Source organism: Oratosquilla oratoria, chromosome 30 (assembly GCF_046742065.1).
Source record: "Oratosquilla oratoria isolate Oo_2021 chromosome 30, ASM4674206v1, whole genome shotgun sequence".
Classification (NCBI taxonomy): domain Eukaryota; kingdom Metazoa; phylum Arthropoda; class Malacostraca; order Stomatopoda; family Squillidae; genus Oratosquilla; species Oratosquilla oratoria.
The window spans coordinates 3,675,707-3,696,996 of record NC_134806.1 but is presented as its reverse complement, the minus strand read 5'-3'; the positions used below and the strand labels follow the sequence as shown (position 1 = coordinate 3,696,996).

The following is a 21,290-nucleotide window of genomic DNA, read 5'->3' as shown; positions in this document are numbered from 1 at the left end:
CGTATAATACAGCCTGGGAAATACACACAAAGACAAGGGCTCGCGCGCAACCCCCATGCGACACCACCTCAATAACGTTATAGGGCACCGGGCGGCAGAATTTTATTTTGCAAAATGAGATTTCTCTGTCTTTTCCGAGTTTTCTCTATCGGTATGAGCGGCCCACGCTAACAATAAAAATAGCTACATTAGGGGAAGCAAGGTCTATATTCTTAGATCTTGAGGGGAAGGGCGTCCGGTTGACGAGAGAAATGTGAACATGTAGGTTCAACGTCACCGTGTCTACTGGCAGAGGCTCAAAAACGATGTCTGTGGGGTCGTCCGCCGTCTTTGGAGATGTCTCAATTGAATGTACTCTTCTCCACTGGCAAGGTAGCGACGAGCCATGATAAGGCGATGGGACGGAGTGTGTTGGGGCCGATTCACACTTTACTGTTCAGATACGGTTCGTCTTCGTTCGGCTTTCGTATCGAAGTTATTTTTACATTGAGATCCGTGAAGCTGTACACACCGTATGGGAAGTCTATTGTTCGTCATTCGTACGGCATTAGAACGGCCTGTATTGGGTACCTGTGTAAGAAGTGACGGGGAGAATGTAATGTAAATACGTAATGGAACCATTGCTTTATTAACTCTTAAAATATCAGTGAATTATTCTGAAGAACGAAGGGAATAGGCACTAGGGATATAGGGGAAGATTATGTCATGAAGGTTTGTGGCGATATGATAGGAGTGAATAGGGATTTGAGAGATGGTAGGTCTAAGTAGGTTCCCTGCCTAATACGTAATGGAAACATTCCGCATTCCATCGACAAGTACCAATCACGTGACAGTAACAGGGCAGAGATGCTTTGTGGAAAACTGCATTGAGAATAAAGAAAATTCTACATACTGGATTGATTTATTCACACTACGGTTTGCCTTCGTATGGGTACGTTTCGTTTGTGTTCCGTCCAAACGTCGGTGTTCACACACAGGATGCGGTTAGTCGGCGTGCAATTGTTGTCCCGCCATGGCTTCAAGAAAGGTCAAAGGAGCTCAGTGCAATTGTTCTTCTTTTAGATGAAGAGCGTAAAACTAAAGGTGAAAAGAAAATATTGTGTGTGCATAACTGCCGAAAGAAAAGAAAGTGGGGGTGAATTCTGGACTCCACAAGCTTCTCGTAGCCTCCGACCAATTCTATTAACTGTTCGTGGCTCATGATACTTCACTGTGAAAAGCCAAAAGTTTCCACAGGCTAATGATAACTCGCGCCCCTTTCTCCTCTGTTACCGCCACGTGATTGATTAGTAATGATGTTCACTATGGGTTGATTCACAATATACCATATATATAAGGAATGTGTAATGTCTTAAACAATTATTTTAGCTCGGTATTCGTAAACGAAACACCTCAAAGTGAACTCCAAACTGAAACCTGTGAAAAGTCTAGGGTAAACTTACTCACTACGGTAAATATAACAAAAGAAAAAATTAAAAAGTGTATAGATATACTCAAAGTTAATAAAACACTGACGGTTGGCATCCAAGAATCTTAAAGGAAATGAAAAATGAGATTGTTGTTCCATTAGAAATTATTTTCAAGAAATCCATCACATCCGGAGATGTCCCAAGAGAATGGAAGCTAGCTAACGTTACTCCCATATTCAAAAAAAGGTGACAAAAAGAAACCAAATAACTATAGGCCTATAAATTTGACTTCAATCGTAGGAAAAATAATGGAAACTATCATCAGAGATGCTATCGAACATCATTTAGAAAGTAACCGTTTGATAAATGATAGCCAGCATGGTTTCAGACGGAAACGTTCTTGCGTGACTAACTTACTCGAATTCTACAACACAGTTATCTCGAATTATGACAAACGATATAGATTTAATATATCTAGACTATGCAAAAGCTTTTGATACCGTCCCACACGAAAGACTACTTACTAAATTAGCTTTACACGGAATAAGTGGTAGCCTATTAGGTTGGACTAGTAATTGGTTGAATGGTCGAAAACAGAGAGTTGTTTTAAATGGAAAAACTTCTAGATGGAATTTTTTTACAAGTGGAGTTCCTCAGGGTTCCGTTCTTGGGCCACTTCTATTCATAGTATATATAAATGATATAGACCATGGACTAAAATCTACTGTTTCCAAATTTGCTGATGATACAAAACTGTGCGGAATGGCAAATGATCACTTAAACCAATTAGATATTCAAGAAGATTTAGATAAATTACAGCAATGGTCTGAAAAGTGGGTAATGAAATTTAACACAAGTAAATGCAAGGTAATGCACATAGGTAAAAATAACAGTAAGCACGATTACAAGTTATTTGGAAATTCGTTAACAAAAGTGGATAGTGAAAAAGATCTCGGCGTAATTATCAGGAACGACCTCAAATCATCCAAGCAGTGTATTGCCTCTGAGAAAGCAAATAAGATTCTATGACCGATTGCGCGATCTTTTGATTTCAAAAGTCCATCACTCATTAACAAGCTATATAATTCGTTAGTTCGTCCACATTTGGAATATGCTGTTTCCGTATGGTCACCGAATCTCATTAAAGACATTGACAGACTGGAAAAAGTACAACGGCGAGCCACAAAACTGATTCCAAATATCAAAAATAAATAATACGAAAATCGACTAAAACATATGAATCTGTTTTCCCTAAAAAAAAAAAAAGCGTAGACTCAGAGGTGACTTGATACAGGTCTTTAAAATTCTAAAGGGAATTGACAACATAAAAAATGACAAAATTTTCACATTGAATGAGAATCAAACAAGAAACAATGGTCTCAAACTGTCCGGAAATAGATTCAATTTGGAAGTAGGTAGAGATAACTTTGCCAACCGTGTAGTTAATGAATGGAATAAACTTCCTGCACAGGTAGTGCAATGTAGTTCAGTTCGAAGCTTTAAGGATCATTTAGATAAACACCTAAGCAAGATGCTGTAATGAATATAATTTATTTTATATTTGTTTTTGTTTTGTTATCATTTGTCTATCTGATTTTCATTTATTATTAGTTATATGTCAATTTATTATAATTTACTATTTACCTGTTTGTTTATTATTTAACTACACCTATGCATTTCTTTATGTATTTTATTTGTTATTTACATTATTATAGTTTTTATTTATTATTATTATGATTTTTTTTCGCATCCGACCTAGATATGGAGCAAAAGGTCTCCTGTCGGCATGCTCCGCCTTTGTAATCTTTGTAAACGGAACGCAACCTGCACGGTCCCGTCACTCATTCTAAACAACATCTGCATTTACATACCGTTCGGTCCAGTCCTGGCCGTGTTTTCCCAGGAGGATTTTGCTTAGATACAGACACGTTTGATAATTAATCTTAGTGTTACAGACTTGGCAGTGATTGTGCTATTATGGAAAAGGAAGAAGAATAGCCTAACAGAATCATAAGAAACAAAAGCGACTAGAGGGCAGAAATCACCGAAAAAGGGAAATTAAAAGAATATTTCACATTTTATAAAGAACTACCTGATGAACTTTAATTTAATCAGTATTTCAGAATGTTGAAGTATCAGTTTAATGAATTACTAATTTTGCTTGAATTGGGGATGATGTAACAAAATATACATTTCAGTTATCGCTTATCATTTACTTATTATTAATTATTATTATTTTTTTAACTTGGCATAGGTTTAGGATATTACGTAGGGTGCTGAAGTCCAAGCAAAAAAAAATTGATGAAATTCTTCTTGCATAATGTACACTTTATCAGACACCAATGTTATTTTATTGTTTATTTTTCAAACAAGAATCAAGAGGACACACCTGATGAATGTACTATATTTTCTCAACTGCCTAGGGAAGGAGGAATATAATGTCCCAATTCAAGCTTTTGCGGTAAGGGAAGTTTTCGGAAGGTCCTGTTCTCCTCAAAGAGGCGTGCTGAGCCTGTCCAACTTTGATTGCTTGAAATTTATAAATGTCTCACGAAATTTTGAAAATATTAGTTTGGTTTGAACTATGAAAAGAAACTGAAATATGAGAAAAGAGAAAACTGGGCTCAACGTTTTATTGAATGTAATAATTTACTTTGGCTCAAAATATAATTTTTGCTGTGTAGCCTATAATACGAGCACATGCACTAGCCTCAAACCGTTTCAAACTACTCCCATTTCCCTTTAATTTGTGTATAAATACATACAGTATGCTTGTTTATGCATGGTGTTAAAATATTATCGGAGATATTTCCATCAATGTGAAAAATGTATACAATTCTATGCTTTACTAAAACCAAATATCACGATGCGTATAGTGTGAATTAGCCTTATAACGGCTGGATGCGCAACGTTTCCGTTCATATAGATTTAGTTTGTCAGAAAATATGAATGAACAGCTTCATTGATTTAAATTTTGAAATAATTTTCGTATTATAGCAGATGAACCGTATCTGATAAGTATAGTGAATTGGCCCTGAGACGGTGTTGCCAATGCTCAGCCGCCTACATTTACACTTAGCACCATACATAATGTAAATACACCTACTTTCACTGTTTTTCATTGTTTTGGTGTACAATTTCATGTCGCCACGAAAAATTATCAAACAACATAAAAATATGACTATGCCTACACCACTGGGTACCTAGCTTATTGTTAGAAAAATAAAAAAAATTGTATCCCAAAAAATTCGCATCTGGAACAGTTCATATCAAGTGTTATATTAGTATATACGAATTTATACATTATACATTATATATATATATATATATATATATATATATATATATATATATATATATATATATATATATATATCAAATCAGCCATCCTGAGTCCACTGCTGAACAAAGGCCTCCTTCATAGCATTCCATGAATCACACGACCGTGCCATCCTCTGCCACGTCACTCCCGCAAACTTCTTGATCTCGTCTCTTCACCTTCTGTCTGGCCTCCCTCTTCCACGCTTCCTATATCGCAGCGTCCACTCAGTAACACACTTGCTCTATCGCTCATCAGTCGTTCGCACCAACTTACCTGCCCAATTCCACTTCCTCTCTTTTACTACTTCCACAATATATACATATATATATTCATATGTTAAATGTGATAATTGCTGTATCGCATGTAATATTCGCGGTGTTGCTGCCACCCCCATCCATACCGCCACCACTCTACCACCCCTGAAGCGAACCCCATCATATTTGTGGAGTATGTGTAGTCTGTCCCCACCTCAGAAGGCACCATTGAAAATGAGAAAACATAGCTGTTGTAGGTCGTCACAGGACACTCATGTAAACATTAAACAAACAACTGAACTTTAGATTATTGCTATGTGCAGTACCCTCTTTATTCATCATTATTATATGTTTATTTATTATTCCATAAATGTATAATTTATACACTTGTTAGGGAGTTGTATATAGGAGTTTAGGTGGCTAATGTATCTTAGGTGTTGTGATAGGACTGTGACAAACCTTCGGCATCCAAGATGCGAGGTCAATTTTAGATGCAGTGATTCACCTCCTACATTGATATGACTTTTATGATTCTTCAAAAGACTGTTAACTCTGTCCAGCAAATGTATGGTGTTGGTGAGGAGTATACTGGTGGAGTTGGTTAAAGGAGGTGGGTAGAAAGTCATGTTTCTGATTAGGCTTTCCATCAACTTGCATATGGTGGATAGTAACGAGATGGATGTTGATTTAGTTTTTTTTTAGTGTACAGTGTATATATAGTTTATTTTCCACCCTTGTCACTCCCTTAAGGGTACAGCTCAGGTAAAGAAAATAATTTATTAGAGTGAAATGGCATCATCATGGTGTAATTTCACTGTGCTGAATATTTTTACAATGCTTTTGTCTAATCTTTACCATCTATTTTGCAGGTGGTGACGATGAGCGGGCACTACGATGGCAAGATCGCGGGCCTCTACGACCTGGAGGAGACGCTCGGGCGCGGTCATTATGCTGTCGTTAAGCTTGCCCGCCACGTCTTCACCGGGGAGAAGGTGGCCGTCAAGGTGTGTCATTGCAAGTGTTTGGGTGAGAGTGACATCCTTTCTGGATAGACCTTGCCACATTATTTGGTGCATTATCTTCATTCTTCATGAGTCACACAGCCCTAAATGATATGTTTTTCTCCTCCAACTGACGTCTTGATTTCCTGTTACATACGTCAAACAAAACCTATTTTCTCGTGGCTTCCTATTTTCACTTCCACCACCCCTTTAGTATCTTCTCTCCTTCCTCCATCATGTTATCTTAGAATAACCTCTTGGATTAACCAACCTTCCTCACTATTTCGTAGATTAACTTTTCTTCTCTCCCCATTCTCCAATTGTTCTTACCTCTTCTTCCCATTCTCTGTCTATCCTATTCTGACTTCACTTTTACTGATGCCCATTTCTTCTACCCACGTCTTCTTATATATGAACTCTGGCCTTCTTGTCCTCCCTCCCCTTCCCTCTTATGTACTGCACAGGCCAATTAGCCTTGTAACTACAGTGTGCAAAATGATGGAAATGATTCCCCTTATCTAGTTTCTCCATAAAAATGACAAGGTAGACACACTAAAAGAGGTATGGAAGGCAGATGTGGAGGGAGTGAATATGAGGGGGGCGACCTAGGATGAGATGGATGGATGGTGTGAAGGGGGCTTTGGGGAAGAGGGGAATGTCTGTTGAGGAAGGATGGGAGAGGACAGAAGATGGGTGAATGGAGAATGGTTGTATATGGATGATGTTGTGATGCATGAGGTGGAATGGATGGGGGGATAGGGAGTAAGGTAGTATGTATTAGAAAAATTTGACACAATCTGAAGGGATTTCTCCCCATCTCCTTTTCTGCATGAGGGGATGGAGAGGGGAGTCGCTGATTTAATGAAGCGGCCTTGCTGTGGATGTGCTGTGTCTTGTGACACTGCTTCTGACCCAGGGCAGTGGACAAGATGCAGGGATGACCCGTCATCAAGGAAGTGCCAAGATAAGAGGGAGGGTAGAGGATGGAGGGGAGTGGAGTGTATTAGGGATGGAATGGGTGGGAGTGGTTTTTATGCTTTTGATTTTTGGCTACCTCCCTTGTAAAGGGGAAAAAGCCTCTGGTATATGTATGTTTATGAAGAGGATCATTTCAGGTCGAAGTAATGACCATAAGTTTCCATTCAGTTTTCACAAAAGAAAATATTTTCATAGAGGAGAGAGAAACAGATGGTAATGTCATGTATGAAATAATGTGAAAGTAAAATAAGTACACTCACTACTGGAAACACCATGTTCAGACAGAGTTCATAATTTAATTGTGTGATTATTGAAGGAAGGAAAAGTGCCACATTTTTCTAGTTCCTCCCTCTGCCACAATCATTCCCTCCTCCATATTCAACAACTCTGAAATATTCTACCCATTTCCACTTCTAACATCTGTCCATCTACACCTTTTATCTTTTCTTCTCTACTTGACACCCCCCACTCATCACTTGCTTTCAAAATATCTTTATTTTTTCAAAGTTTTTTTTTTTTTGTCGAACTCTTACCCTATTTTACATTTGTTCTCCTCTTTGCCTCCCTCACCTTATGTTTTGCTTCTCTCTTTTTGTATGTCTTTGTATGCTTTCAAAGTCCTACCTTGCAACCAATTTACATATGTTTGATATTTCTCTTCTAGTACTGCCTTCACCTCATCATCCCACCATTCACCACCCTTTCTTCTAATCCCTCCCTTCCTCCTCATTCTACATACCATCTTTACACAGTCACTTCCTCCATCTAACTTACCCACCCTTATTTTAGTTCTAAATCCACCCTCTTCCTCAACTCCTCCCACATTTCTTTTAGCTTTTCCTTGAATTCTTCCCCCTTTCTTTTTCACTTGATTTGTTAGATATCAGCACCTCTCCCCCTCCCACCCTTTTCCTCCTCTATTTTTCCTCCACTTTCTTTCCCTCTTACCTAAAAATGATCTGACACTCCCTACTCTTTTCCCTGAAAACATGAATGTCCAGAACTCTTCTTATCCTTCCTTTTAATACCACTGCATAGTCCCATGTATACTTATCCTTGACCCTCTTCTTAAACACTATTTGCTATCATCAACTCCCTTTCCAAATACATCTCCAGTATCATCTCTCCATGTATAGTAATTCAGTTTCTATTGTACAGTTTATGTAGTGAATAGTAATTGATTAAGTAAGGTGATATTTTCATAAAGAGAGATAAGGGTATTAGATTCTTGATTACATTTCCAGGTAATTGATAAGGTGAAGCTGGATGAGGTGTCCCGGGCCCACCTGTTCCAGGAGGTGCGGTGCATGAAGCTTGTACAGCACCCCAATGTGGTGAGGCTCTATGAGGTCATAGACACACAAACGAAGCTCTACCTCATTCTTGAGCTTGCTGATGGAGGGGACATGTATGATTACATTATGAAGTAAGTTATATACATGTTTAGAGTTACCATATATACACATGTATAGTGTGAGTTTTTATGATAAATTATATATAGGTAATTTTATTGAATGTGCTAAAATTCATATATTTTTGGTGTCCATAACTTATCTGGTAGACCTATAGTCTCAGGGTAACCTCTGGCTAACTTTAACATTATCATTGAGCTCCTTTAATCTGCCTCCCGAAGCCCACATTCTTCCTTTCTATTGTTACATGAATATCAGAATTTCATTTACTAGGTATACCATTTATAATGTACAAACCTTATATAAATGAAGACTTGATAATGATGATGAATTTTTATTTATTTATTTATTTATTTATTTATTTATTTATTTATTATTTTTTTCTCCACCAACCCGTGTGCAGCTTTATTAGCATGTGTATACATTGGTGAGGTATTTCTTTCCCCTTTTTGTCTGATACACATCTGTAATGTATGATAGTGTCAGTTGTGTTCCTTATTCTGTGTTCCTCAGTTTATGTATACTAATTTTTGTTGTATTTTTATGTTTACTAGAACTATTTTGATGTACGATGTATTGGAAAGTGATGTAAACACTTCTGAATGAAAATGCACAGAAATTTGAGACAGGAAGAAAATATATTGTTAATTCTTTTTTTACAATAGGTATTTGTTGATTTTAAGTAGAATACATATTAGAGGATGGTTTTGCTCTTCATGCAGCAACAAAAGGAAATAAACTTAGGCTATGTAGGAGACAGGCCCAGGGTATAGGAGTAACAGTAGTCAGCCATGAATGAAAGCAAAAATATGGTGTCTAAATCTTCATTTGTATCAGATGATTTTAAGTACTCTTTTTATGCACAAATACTTTGAATAACCTAGAAGGTGGTATAATTCAAACTCAAGCAATACATGAATTCAAATCTAAATATGGCAATTGGAAATCAAGGATATAAATTAGTTTAAGTTGGAACTGTACATTAATTTGAAGCTAGGTATGATAAATTGTAGAGTAAGAGACAGGACCAAATGAGCATTGCTCCTTTCCTGAATACAACAAATAGTTAAAGTTTGATAAATACAACCATGATGTAGTCCTGCCTTCAACACAGACCACTCTTTATGTGGTTGTAGCATCTATGGCAGTTTCAGTCTGACCAGACCTGTTCTGTGTTGATACTGTTTGAATGCTGGATGGTGTCTAGCATGAAAGTCCACCAGAGTGGTCTTTACTTCTCTTAAGAGGGATTTTCTTGTTGGGGCTGTTGACTTGAGGGTGTTGGTGGGATATTGAGTTTGGTGGTCTGTCTTGAAGGACTTGTTTAGTGATCTGAGTGTATTTATCTAACATACCTAGACTCAAATTCATTTTTTTTTTTTTTTTTTTCTCTCTCTCTCTCCGTATATTGTGTGATACTGGTGGTAGGTTGTTGCATATGTATGAATGTTAAGCTGTTTTCATTTTATCTATTTATTTTTTTACCTTCAGTAGGTAGTTCTTGTGTGATGTAATGAGATGGGTGAATGGTGTTTTAAGTTCTAGCATGCGAGATTCTGTGAGAAGGATTTTAGTTTCTTTGTGCAGGTGTTATATTGGTGTGGCTTTGTTCATCCTGTTAGTGCTCTTAATACTTTATTTTGTATTAAATGTAAAGTGTTTGTTTTGCTGATTGTTGGGAACCATGCTGTGGAAGTGCTGTTGAGGGTGGTTCTGAATTGTTTGAAGATATTATTTGGAGATTCTTTCTGTGGTCCAAAGCCAAAGTTTGCAATGGATTTTAGTAGGTTTATTTTCTTTTTGATTTTCACTGCCGGATCATTGAGGAGTAGGATCAAGATCATGTGAGACCTTGGATTTCAGGTTTCTTTTTGATTGGTTGGATTTTTTTTTTATTCATTTATTATTATTATTATTATTTATTTATCTGTTTTATTTTATTTATTATTATTATTTTTGTTTTTTAAGTAGATATGTCAGATTTGGCTGATTTTTGGAAGGTTAACTCTAATCTTCATTTACAGACATGACCGAGGCCTGGATGAAGACACAGCTCGTAATTACTTCCGACAAATTGTACATGCCATCAGTTATTGCCATAAGCTGCATGTTGTTCACCGGGATCTCAAGCCTGAAAATGTTGTGTTTTTTGAAAAGTTAGGAATGGTTAAGCTCACTGACTTTGGATTTAGCAACAAGTTCTGCCCTGGCCAAAAATTAGAGACATCATGTGGTTCACTGGCTTATTCAGCACCAGAAATATTATTGGGGGATTCTTATGATGCCCCTGCTGTTGGTAAGTAATCTTTTTGGTGTGGTTTTACCATGAATGGTCATAGAGCAGCATACCTTATACTTGATTATATTTTTTGCATCAATATATGCCTCACAGTAGCTGGTAGTAATCATAACTTTTCTTGAAAACTTTGGGCTGTTGATAGATACCTTCTAGTGGTGATCCTGGAAAATGAATATCAGGGAGAACCATCTCCATGTCATCCATTTTCAAGCCCTTGCATGAATAGGTGAGATTAGATCAGAGCTGTGTCACAAGGTGTTTGTTCAATACTGTGACATTTTATTTGAGTCTTACTGGGAGGTCAGGTCACACCAGCATATTGGTATCGTTGTAGATCTGATACTTACTTTTTTTATATGTGTGTAGGAAGCTTGCTGGCTCAGCAGGTTAGGGCATTGTTACTTGCGGCAAAGGTCGAGGTGAGGGTGGTTCGAATCCCGCCACTGGCGAAGTTGAACCAAGGGCATGGTTCATTAAATTCCACGCATGTGTGTAGGAAGCTTGCTGGCTGAGCGGGTTAGGGCATTGTTACTTGCAGCGAAGGTCGAGGTGAGGGCGGTTCGAATCCCGCCACTGGCGAAGTTGAACCAAGGGCATGGTTCATTAAATTCCATGCTACAAAGCCCTCTGTGAGGGGCACCGTCCTAGCCTCCCAATAGGGGGGAGTGTGTGACGTTAAAAAGTGTGTGTGTGTTTGTGTTTATGTATGGATTTATATTTTACTTTGTTTTACAGATATTTGGTCCCTGGGAGTGATCCTGTACATGCTTGTGTGTGGACATGCACCTTTCCAGGAAGCCAACGATAGCGAAACCCTCACAATGATCATGGACTGCAAATACACCATCCCTGACTATGTGTCACAGGAGTGCAGGGAGTAAGCAAAGTAGAAAGATGTATTTCTTGGGGTCAGGAAGAGTAGAAGTTGAACTATACATGTGTGAAAAATGAAAGACGAGATGATGCAAGATTAGGATTGAATCTTGAAGTAAACAGTGTAAGAAGTTTAAAAGATATGCAGGATAAGATATTTACCTTTTTTAACTGTAGTGCAACTTTTTGTTAAAGTTAGCTTGGAGATTAAGAATTTACATATGACAGTTTACATATTTTATTGTGAATCCCATATTTATGAATGTATATACCTATTAGTATTGACATCATATTGAAGATCTGGCACTGGATCCCTGGGATCACATCTCTGGAACTTGGGGATGAGATGGGAATATATGACTCATCTCGCACAAATGGACCAATTATCATATTTAGATTTGAACTCGTGTATTCTTTGAGCTTGGGCTATATCACTTCCCCCCCTGTATGAGGAAACACAAAAAGTGCTGGGTCGACCAATCTTAAAAGATCAAAGAGAAAGGTGACATGATTACACTGTTCAGATCATTAAAAGGGATAGATTGCATTGATAGAAGAGATCTCTTGATTAATAATGGGAGGGCTTTAATAGGTCATGGAAGTAAATAAATTAAGAAAGACCACATGTCGAAAGGTTACATACATATACCAAGGCTTTTTCCCCCTTACAAGGGAGGTAGCCAAAAAGGAAAAGGCATAAAATCATTCCCACCCATTCCATCCCTGAATACACTCCACACCCCTCCACCCTCCCTCTTATCTTAGCACCTCCTGGATGACGGGTCATCCCTGTACATTGTCGAAAGGATGTGAAAAAATAGTTTTTCTTATAGATGTATAAATATGTGGAATAGGTCGTTACTTGCGGCGAAGGTCGAGGGGATGGTGGTTCGAATCCTGCCACCAGCAAAGTTGAACCAAGGACATGGTTCATTAAATTCCACACTACAAAGCCGTCTGTGAGGGGCACCGTCCTAGCCTTCCGGCAGGGGGGAGTTTGTGACGTTAAACCATATCATCATCAGCTTAGGTGATATAGCCCAAGCTAAAAAAAAATGGAATTGGCACACCCCTAGTTTCAGATGAAGATGGGGCTTCCCCTGGGCTTTGTTATATCGCCATGGCAGTTCAGTGCGTACATGCATGGGGTGATATGAGAAGTAGATGCAAGAGTGATGGGCAGAGGATTGGAGGGAGTGGAAGGAAGTGAGAGGTGAGCCAGTTGTTGTTTGTTGATAACACTGCACTTGTGATTTGGTCAGAAGAGGGTCTGAGGCAGTTGGTGACTGAATTTGGGAAAGTAATGTGTGGAAATCAAAAGTGAGTGTTGGTAAAAACTAAGTGATAAGATGAAGAGGTGAGGGTGGCAATAAGTTGGAGATAAGTTTAAAGATGAGAGGTTAGAGAATGTGAGTAGTGTTACATATTTAGGGTCATGAGGGTATGGGGGAGTAGGGATAGAGTGAGAGAAACAAGTAAATATCTTGGGGGGAAATGAAATTTTTTGTGAAAAATAGGTATATGGGGATGACTGTGAAGAGAAAGAATATATGAAGGGGTGATTGTGCCTACCACACTATATAGGGTAGAAACTTGAATGTTAGGGAGACAAAGGAAATTTTTAAACTGTATATGAGATGAAGTGTCCAAGAAGCATGGTTGTTTTTGCAAAGATGGATATAGTGAGAAATAAGGTGCATAGGAGAGTACGGGTGGAGGAGATGGCAGAGAGGGTACTTAAAAGAATACTGGGATAGTTTGGGCACATGGAAAGAATATTAGGAGAGAGTAGCAAAGAATGTGGAGAGGCAAAGGTGGATAAAGTGAACCTGAGGGCAAGACTAAGAACAAGATGGATGGATGGGATGAATGGGGTTTTGAGTAAAAGTGGAATGTCTCTTAAGCAGGGGAGGGAAAAGGCAAGAGATAGGTGTGAGTGGAAAATGGTTATGAATAGAATATAAATTGATGTAGCCCAAAGGAATTTCTCCTTGTCTTTTCTATTCTTGTACGAGGGGACAAGGAGGGAGGGTTGCCATTTAGATGAAGCAGCTGGCCCAGACACGGATGTGCTGTGTTTTGCTGCATTGCTTCTGTCCTGAACAGTGGAGCTAAGATGAAAGGGAAACAAATGGGAGTGGGAGAGATGGGGCTGGGTGTTTGCCTTGTCTAGCTAATTCCTTTATAAGGGATAGGAAGTCTTTGGTGTATAGATAGACCCATTTGGGAGTTGTATTTGTTTTCTCACATTATTAAACTAGATCTGCAGGGTATAAGTTTTTCCAATTGTGCTACAGTTCACTTGAGCAATACCATTCCCAACAGCTTGATTGCCAAGATGCTGATTCGTGATCCATGCAAGCGGTCCACCTTGGAAGACATTGCAGAGGATTCCTGGCTACTGGAGGGTATGATTGTAGAACCAGCAGAGTTGCTTCCACTTGTTTCACGGGAGCACTTGACTGAAGAGGATCATGCCCACATCATACACAAAATGGTGTCTGGGACCATTGCTTCAATGGACGAGATCTTAGAGTAAGTTCGTGCTATGAAATATTATTCTAGTTCTACTTGTATAAGTAATTAGTCAAAAGGCACATACCCACTCCCAACCATTTCTCCGTCTGGGTTGTCCCTACATTCCAGAGCTTTACGTCATTATGTCAATGTTGGAGAAAAGCTCTACTCGTAGAGAAGTTATACTACTTTATTGTACACAGGGGTCTTGAAATTAGACAGGGCTAGGGTGGTTTTTGAGGCGTCAAAACAAGAGTCATCTCCATCGTACCAGACAAATTGCTAAGATGGAGGAGATTTGTGTTTCAACAAATTGAGTCTTGGTGCCTCAAAAACTGCCCTAACCCTGTTGAATTTTGAGACCCCAGTGTACTGTGACAGTTCTTTCATTATGATGTCCCCCTTATTATACTGTCCTGTACCACTTCATTGTGTATATATTTCCATCTTCATCTCTGTCCCCTGTGGTAGGGGGAAAAAGGAAAATTGTCTCCCAGTCAGGTCGTAAAAGACAGCAAAAATGGGACAGGGTGATGGACCTAGGTATCCTGTTCTCTCTGACACCCTGTTCTGTCTTACTTAGTCTGTCAAATAAGATTAACCTTACAGAAAAGCCTGTGAAATGTAACACCAGGCTGAAAGGAGTCCATACATATACTAAGGGCTTTTTTCCCCCCTTAGAAGGGAGGTAGCCAAAGTCAAAAGGCATAAATCCTCTCCTACCCATTTCATTCCCATACACTCCACTCCCATTCACCACCCTTCCCTTCCTCCTTTCTTGGCTCCTCCTGGATGATGGGTTATCCTTGTATCTTGCCCATTGCCCTGAGTCAAGCAATGCAGTAAGACACAGCACATTCACATCAAGGCCACTTCATTTAATTGATGACCCCCACCCCCCAGTCCCCTCATGCAGAAAAATAGAAGATAGGGAGAAATCCCTTTGGGCTCCATTAAAATATTGACACATACTCCATAACCCCCATCCCCTACCCACTCCCTTCCATGCATCACAGCATCATCCATACACAACCATTCTCCACACACCCTATCATCTGTCTTCTCCCTTCCTTAACAAACATCACCCTCTTTGCCAGCGCCCCTTTTACCCCCATCTGTCTTCCTCACCTCCTTGTTTCTCACTATTGAGCCTATTAACACTTTGCAGACATTTCATCTCAAACACGGTTAAACTTTCTTCCTCTTATGCTCCATGTTTCTGCCCCATACAGTGCTGTTGGTACAATCACCCCTTCATACAATTTCTTAGTATTCATTCCCAAATGTCCATTTCTAATTACACTTTTTAATACCACAAGGAATTTACATGCTTCTCTCAAACTCACCAGTGAAGTTGAACCAATGGTATGGTTCATTAAATTCCATGCTACAAAGTCCTCTGCAAGGGGCACCGTCCTAGTCTCCCGAAAGGGGTAAAAGTCCCTCTTAGGGTGGATTTAGTTGTCCTTAACATCTCTGATTGGCTAAGTTAATTTTTGTTATATGATATATTGGCCAATGGCATAAGGACCTAAAAGTCCTTGGGACACATGGCCCAGACTGAATAGAGCTTTGTTCATTGGAGGATCAGCGGGATCATGGCATACATTAGTTTCCAAATAAGAAAAGTCTTACCCCAACAAGATTTTATGTTATCAGGTTTCACTCCTCTTGAGTAGGAGACACACGCAATGCTATTATCATCTAGTATCATTGCCAGTACAACTTGGTGATGTTTTGTCATCAAACCAATTACCACATAAGTATTGTTTTAGTAGATATTTTGTCTTGTTAATTTTTCCATCTGGCTTGACCAATCCAGTATGAGTCAAATTCTCACATGCAGCATCAGCTGCCATATGAAAGATGCATCACACTACTTGCATTACTGTATTACTCATTCTCTTTTACTCTGAGTAATAATAAATACAGAAAACATGATCAAACAAGTTCACAGAATCCAGGGATAATGCATGCATCACTACAAAAAATATATATATAATCAAGATGCCAATGCCGGCATCCTCGCATACCCACTCGCATCTCATGACACCTCCGTAGACCTCATTGTACTGAGGTGGTTAAGATTTTAGAGCTCTTTTGCAATGGAGAATGAAGGGATGAGGAGGGAGGATCACCATGTAAATGAAGTGACCCTGCTGTAGGTTTACTGTGTCTTGCTGCATTGCTTTTGACCCAGGCAGTGGGATGACCCTTCATCCACAAGGAGCTAAGAGGAGAGGGAAATAATGGGTGGTGGAAGGGAGTGGAATGGGTGGAAGTGGGTGCATGCCTTGGCTGGCTACCTCCCATATAAAAGAGAAGAGGCTTTCGGTATATAGGTAGATTTACAATGGAAGGGCTTGGGTGTTTAATTTCATTGTTGCATATTTCTTTGATTCATGGTTGTTTGGAGTAGGAAATATTAATAAAAAAAATTGAGGTTAGGGTTCCATTCTATTATTTCTGAGCCATTGTTCTAGTTTGTCTAAGTAAGCTTGGATGTTTTTGGAGCCATTTCTTATCATTCTTGTAAAATATATATATATATATGTATATATATATTTTTATTTTTTTTATTTTTTTTATTTTTTTATTTTTTTATTTTTTTATTTTTTGAGATGATGAGGATGACAACTGTTGCTATGATAACTACTTTCTTGTTGCTTGCTGGCTGAGTGGGTTAGGGTGTCATTACTTGCAGCAAAGGTTGAGGGGATGGCAGTTCAAACCCTACCACCAGTGAAGTTGAACCAAGGGCATGGTTCATTAAATCCCACGCTACAAAGTCCTTTACACACACACTCTCTCTCTCTCTCTCTCTCTCTCTCTCTCTCTCTCTCTCTCTCTCTCTCTCTTTCTTTCTTTCTTTCTTTCTTCCCCCCCCCCTCCTATGTCTTTTTCTTTTTGGACCATCCAGGACCATCCAGCATTAAAACAGTGCCAACACAGAATAGGCCTGACCACTGATTTAAACTGCCCCAGATGCAACTAGCACACTGAGGACACAGAGTACCTCATATTGCAATACCCTAAACTATCCCGAGACAACAACGTAATATATAAGTAGCTCTGTGAGAGTGATCCAGCTGCCAGACCCTGGTTTTGTGCTCATCCAGCCAGCCTGGGCCTCCTGCATTGCCTGGTGGAAGTTGGTTTCGTTTCCTTTGATTATGGTAACTCGGAGGGAGATGAATCCAACTCCCAGGAAGCCCAGGTCCATGGCACTTGGATCACTCTCCCACGGAACTACTCGTATCTTCCCTGAGTGACATATGGACCCACCCAAAGGCTATTCCTGGTTACCTGAAGGATGCAGATCTTACCCCATCATCATTCATTGTGCATTACAGCACTTAACTTTTGCCCACATTCACTTGTAACTTTCTTTTCTTACACAGGGACCAATCATGGGTGTTTGCTTGTGGTGGTCCTGCAAGATGGACAGTGGAGCTGCCCATTTTTCAAAAACCCATCAACCTCCTCACCTCCATCCAGACTGGGTCCAAGATATATCTCTATCATCTACAACTGTATTTCTTACACCTTACACATGGTGAGCTGACAACCAGTGACTGCTCTCCTCTTCCTACTACTTTCAACTGGTAACATAGAAACAGTCCTGCACTAATACAACACAAACTGTCCAGAATATCTGTCCAGAGAGCTCTATGGAAAGGCCCAAGGACATTTGCCAGCTGCTGTGTGGCTGTGAGTTTCCAGTCAGTTTACAAACACTGCGGCATGGGGCGCTGAGAATGATAACAGGATGCTCTAACAACACCCACACTATACACTACATCTCACAAGCACCACCAACAGAATGCAACAAACAAATACTCCAGCAGCATACTACTCAAACATCTATAACAACCTATCATCTAAATCACATAAAAAATCCACACAGAAACACATACTCTCCCAGACAACTGAACTAGCCCTTCAAGAAAAACTACCAAACTCAATATTCCAGCAATAACCCCCAGATATAAATATCACAGAGAAAATACTCCCACACCAGACAATAACCATACTACTAAGTATCTCAGCGGCTTTGACCCATCGTTTTTCGCTCATATTTCCGAAATAATCATTCACATCAGCATGGTATATTAGCACAGCCTAATTCACACCCGGCCATAATTTTTTACGTTATAGTGTATTCACAAGTGTATTTAATTACGGTGTTTACTCTTGATATTGTGTGTGTCGTAGCCGACACCCGTGAAGTAAATCGAACAAGTGAAGTTGGGATACACAAGGTAGTTTGTGATGACGTCACGACTTCACCTGTTCTATTTACTTCACGGGTGTCGGCTACGACACACTTAATATTGAGTAAACGCCGTAATTAAATACACTTGTAAATGCACTCTAGCGTAAAAAATTATGGCCGTGTGTGAATTAGGCTGTGCTAATATATCATACTGATGTGAATGGTTATTTCGGAAATATGAGCGAAAAACGATGGGTCAAAGCCGCTGAAATACTTAGTAGCTTGCTTGCACTCAGGATACCATGTGGCATTAAGACAATATCAACACCGAATAGATCTGGCCACAGGTTCTGACTGCCCCAGATACAACCACTACACAGAAGACACAGAACACCACGTACTATGCTCCACACTAACAATTCCCTGACATCAAAGCCCCGTTTCTCTCAGTGACTTAGTCCTGCCTGGAGGCTGTTGCCAGTTTCCTGGAGGCAGTGGGTCTTCTGCAAGAGATACTAGGGACAATGGATTGGTTGACTTCTCACATACCTGTTCTCTCACAGACATTTACTACACATCCTCTTCCTCACCTAAACCCACACTGTACTTCCTTAGCTATCCCTGTTTCCCTGTTAATCCTCTTTAGTAATACATGCCCATACACCTTACCAACTACACTCAACAGACTGTTCAAAAACTACCACAGTGATACTTGTTTCCCTTCCCCTTGTGTGATGGAACTAAATATGTACCTTTCCAAATCACTGGCACTCTTTCTTCTCATAGACACACATTTAACCAGGTTACCAGTCACTCAACAAATACTTCTGTCAAACATTCCCCGTTACATTCGTTGAATACAGGTGCCTTTCCAACTTTCATCCCTTTTAATGCTATTTGTATCTCATCCATTCCTGTCATTTGTCTTGCTACTCTCTCATCAGTCATTCTTGTCTTATCCCCTACCACCATAATTAAAGCTTCCCTATTTTCCTCTACATTCAACAATTTGAAATACTTTGTTCATCTCCCTTTCACCGTCTTCTCTTTCATTAACAACTGACCAAATACTCCCTTTACACGTTCTTCTATACCTGACACCTCTTCATACTCTTGACTTCATTCTAAAACACCTCTTTATTATTTTCACAATTCTCAGACACCTGTTGATCTCCCTCACCTTGTGCTTTACTTCCATCCTCTGTATTCATCAGTGACATTATTTACCCCAACTATGAATCAAAGAAACACCCTACACTATAATTGAATGGCCAGCGTCTATCTATATACCTACTGGTAGACAAAAATCCAAAAATCCTAAGCCTCACTTTTGATGATTGTGTGGCCTTCAACCCATACATCAAGGATCTGGTACTGGAAACAAACAAGAAACTAAGTATAATAAGATCAGTAGCAAGCTCAAGTTTTGGCCTGCAGAAAGAAGCACTAATATTTAGGTACAAGAGGTGCTAAACTACAGGAGGAATTGGATTGAGTAAAGTCAAGAGGGCCTGATGGGATCTCAGATTGGATAATCAAAGAATGTTGAGAACAGTTAATGGACATGATACAAACTTTTTGTGTATTCACTAAGAGAAAGGAAAGTGTCAAATAGTTGGAAACTGGCTAACATCATTGGAGCATGGTGGTTCCTCTGAATTACATTGTGTTTGATCATTGTGGTAACTATTTTGTGATGTTGGGTTATTATTGTTGGGTCATCTGCATAGATGTTTATTGGTGTTCAGGATCTGGTGTTCGGAGAGAATTTGTGAAGAGGTTAAGTATAGGTGAGAGTGTTGCTCCACATGGAACTTCATTGGATCTTATTTGATCCCCCCCCCACATACTCTGTCACCCCCCATTCCCCACCCACTCCCCCTCATGCATCACAACATCATATACAATCATTCTCCATTCACTCCTGTCTTCTGTCCTCTCCCGTCCTTCCTCAACAGACATTCCCCTCTTTCCCAATACCCCTATTACCCCATCCATCCATCTCATCCTTGGTCATTCCCTCATGTTCACTCCTTCCACCTCTGCCTTCCACACCTCTTTTACTAATCTTTCTTCACTCATTCTTTCCATGTGTCCAAACCATCCCAATACTCTTTCATCAACTCTATCTTCCAACTCACTTTCAAAAAAGTATCATGAGAAAATGGTGAAATTTGCCCATCTTATTTACAGATTCTGCAAATTTGTACCAAGTGTACTTCAAAACACATGTAGGATCTATGTAAATGGTGTATTTACAATTCTGTAATAATTTGTTTGGTACAATAGACAATACATACATACATATACCAAGGCTTTTTCCCCCTTACTAGGGAGGTAGCCAAAAAGGAAAAGGCATAAAATCATTCCCACCCATTCCATCCCTGAAAACACTCCACACCCCTCCACCCTCCCTCCCATCTTAGCACCTCCTAGATGACGGGTCATCCCTGCACCCTGTCCACTGCCCTGGGTCAGAAGCAGTGTCGCAAGACACAGCACATCCACAGCAAGGCCGCTTCATTAAATCGGTGACCCCCCCTCTCTGTCCCCCCATATAAAGGAGAGGACGGGGAGAAATCCCTTCGGGCAGCGTCAAAATTTTGCTCACACATACTACCTCACTCCCCATCCCCCCGTCCGTTCCACCTCATGCATCACAACATCATCCATATACAACCATTCTCCATTCACCCCTGTCTTCTGTCCTCTCCCATCCTTCCTCAACAGACATTCCCCTCTTCCCCAAAGCCCCCTTCACCCCATCCATCCATCTCATCCTAGGACGTCCCCTCATGTTCACTCCCTCCACATCTGCCTTCCATACCTCCTTTACTAGTCTTTCTTCACTCATTCTTTCCATGTGTCCAAACCATCCTAATACTCTTTCATCAACCCTATCTCTCAACTCCCTTTCCACCCCAGTTCTCCTCTTCACATCCTCATTTCTCAATCTATCTAGCCTAGTAACCCCATCATACTTCTCAGACACCTCATCTCAAACACATT

The 21,290-nt window shown here is 39.7% G+C and overlaps 1 protein-coding gene across 1 annotated transcript in view; it reads left to right on the top strand.

The window, feature by feature from the left end:
* Snrk (SNF related kinase) overlaps positions 1-21,290 on the top strand; it is a 74,010-nt gene that overhangs the window by 37,189 nt on the left and 15,531 nt on the right. The window contains exons 3-7 of the mRNA XM_076212458.1: positions 5,855-5,989; positions 8,209-8,390; positions 10,401-10,672; positions 11,411-11,552; positions 13,874-14,083. Coding sequence (XP_076068573.1) covers positions 5,864-5,989; positions 8,209-8,390; positions 10,401-10,672; positions 11,411-11,552; positions 13,874-14,083 — 932 coding nt within the window. The 5' untranslated portion in view covers positions 5,855-5,863. The remainder of the gene's footprint in view (positions 1-5,854; positions 5,990-8,208; positions 8,391-10,400; positions 10,673-11,410; positions 11,553-13,873; positions 14,084-21,290) is intronic.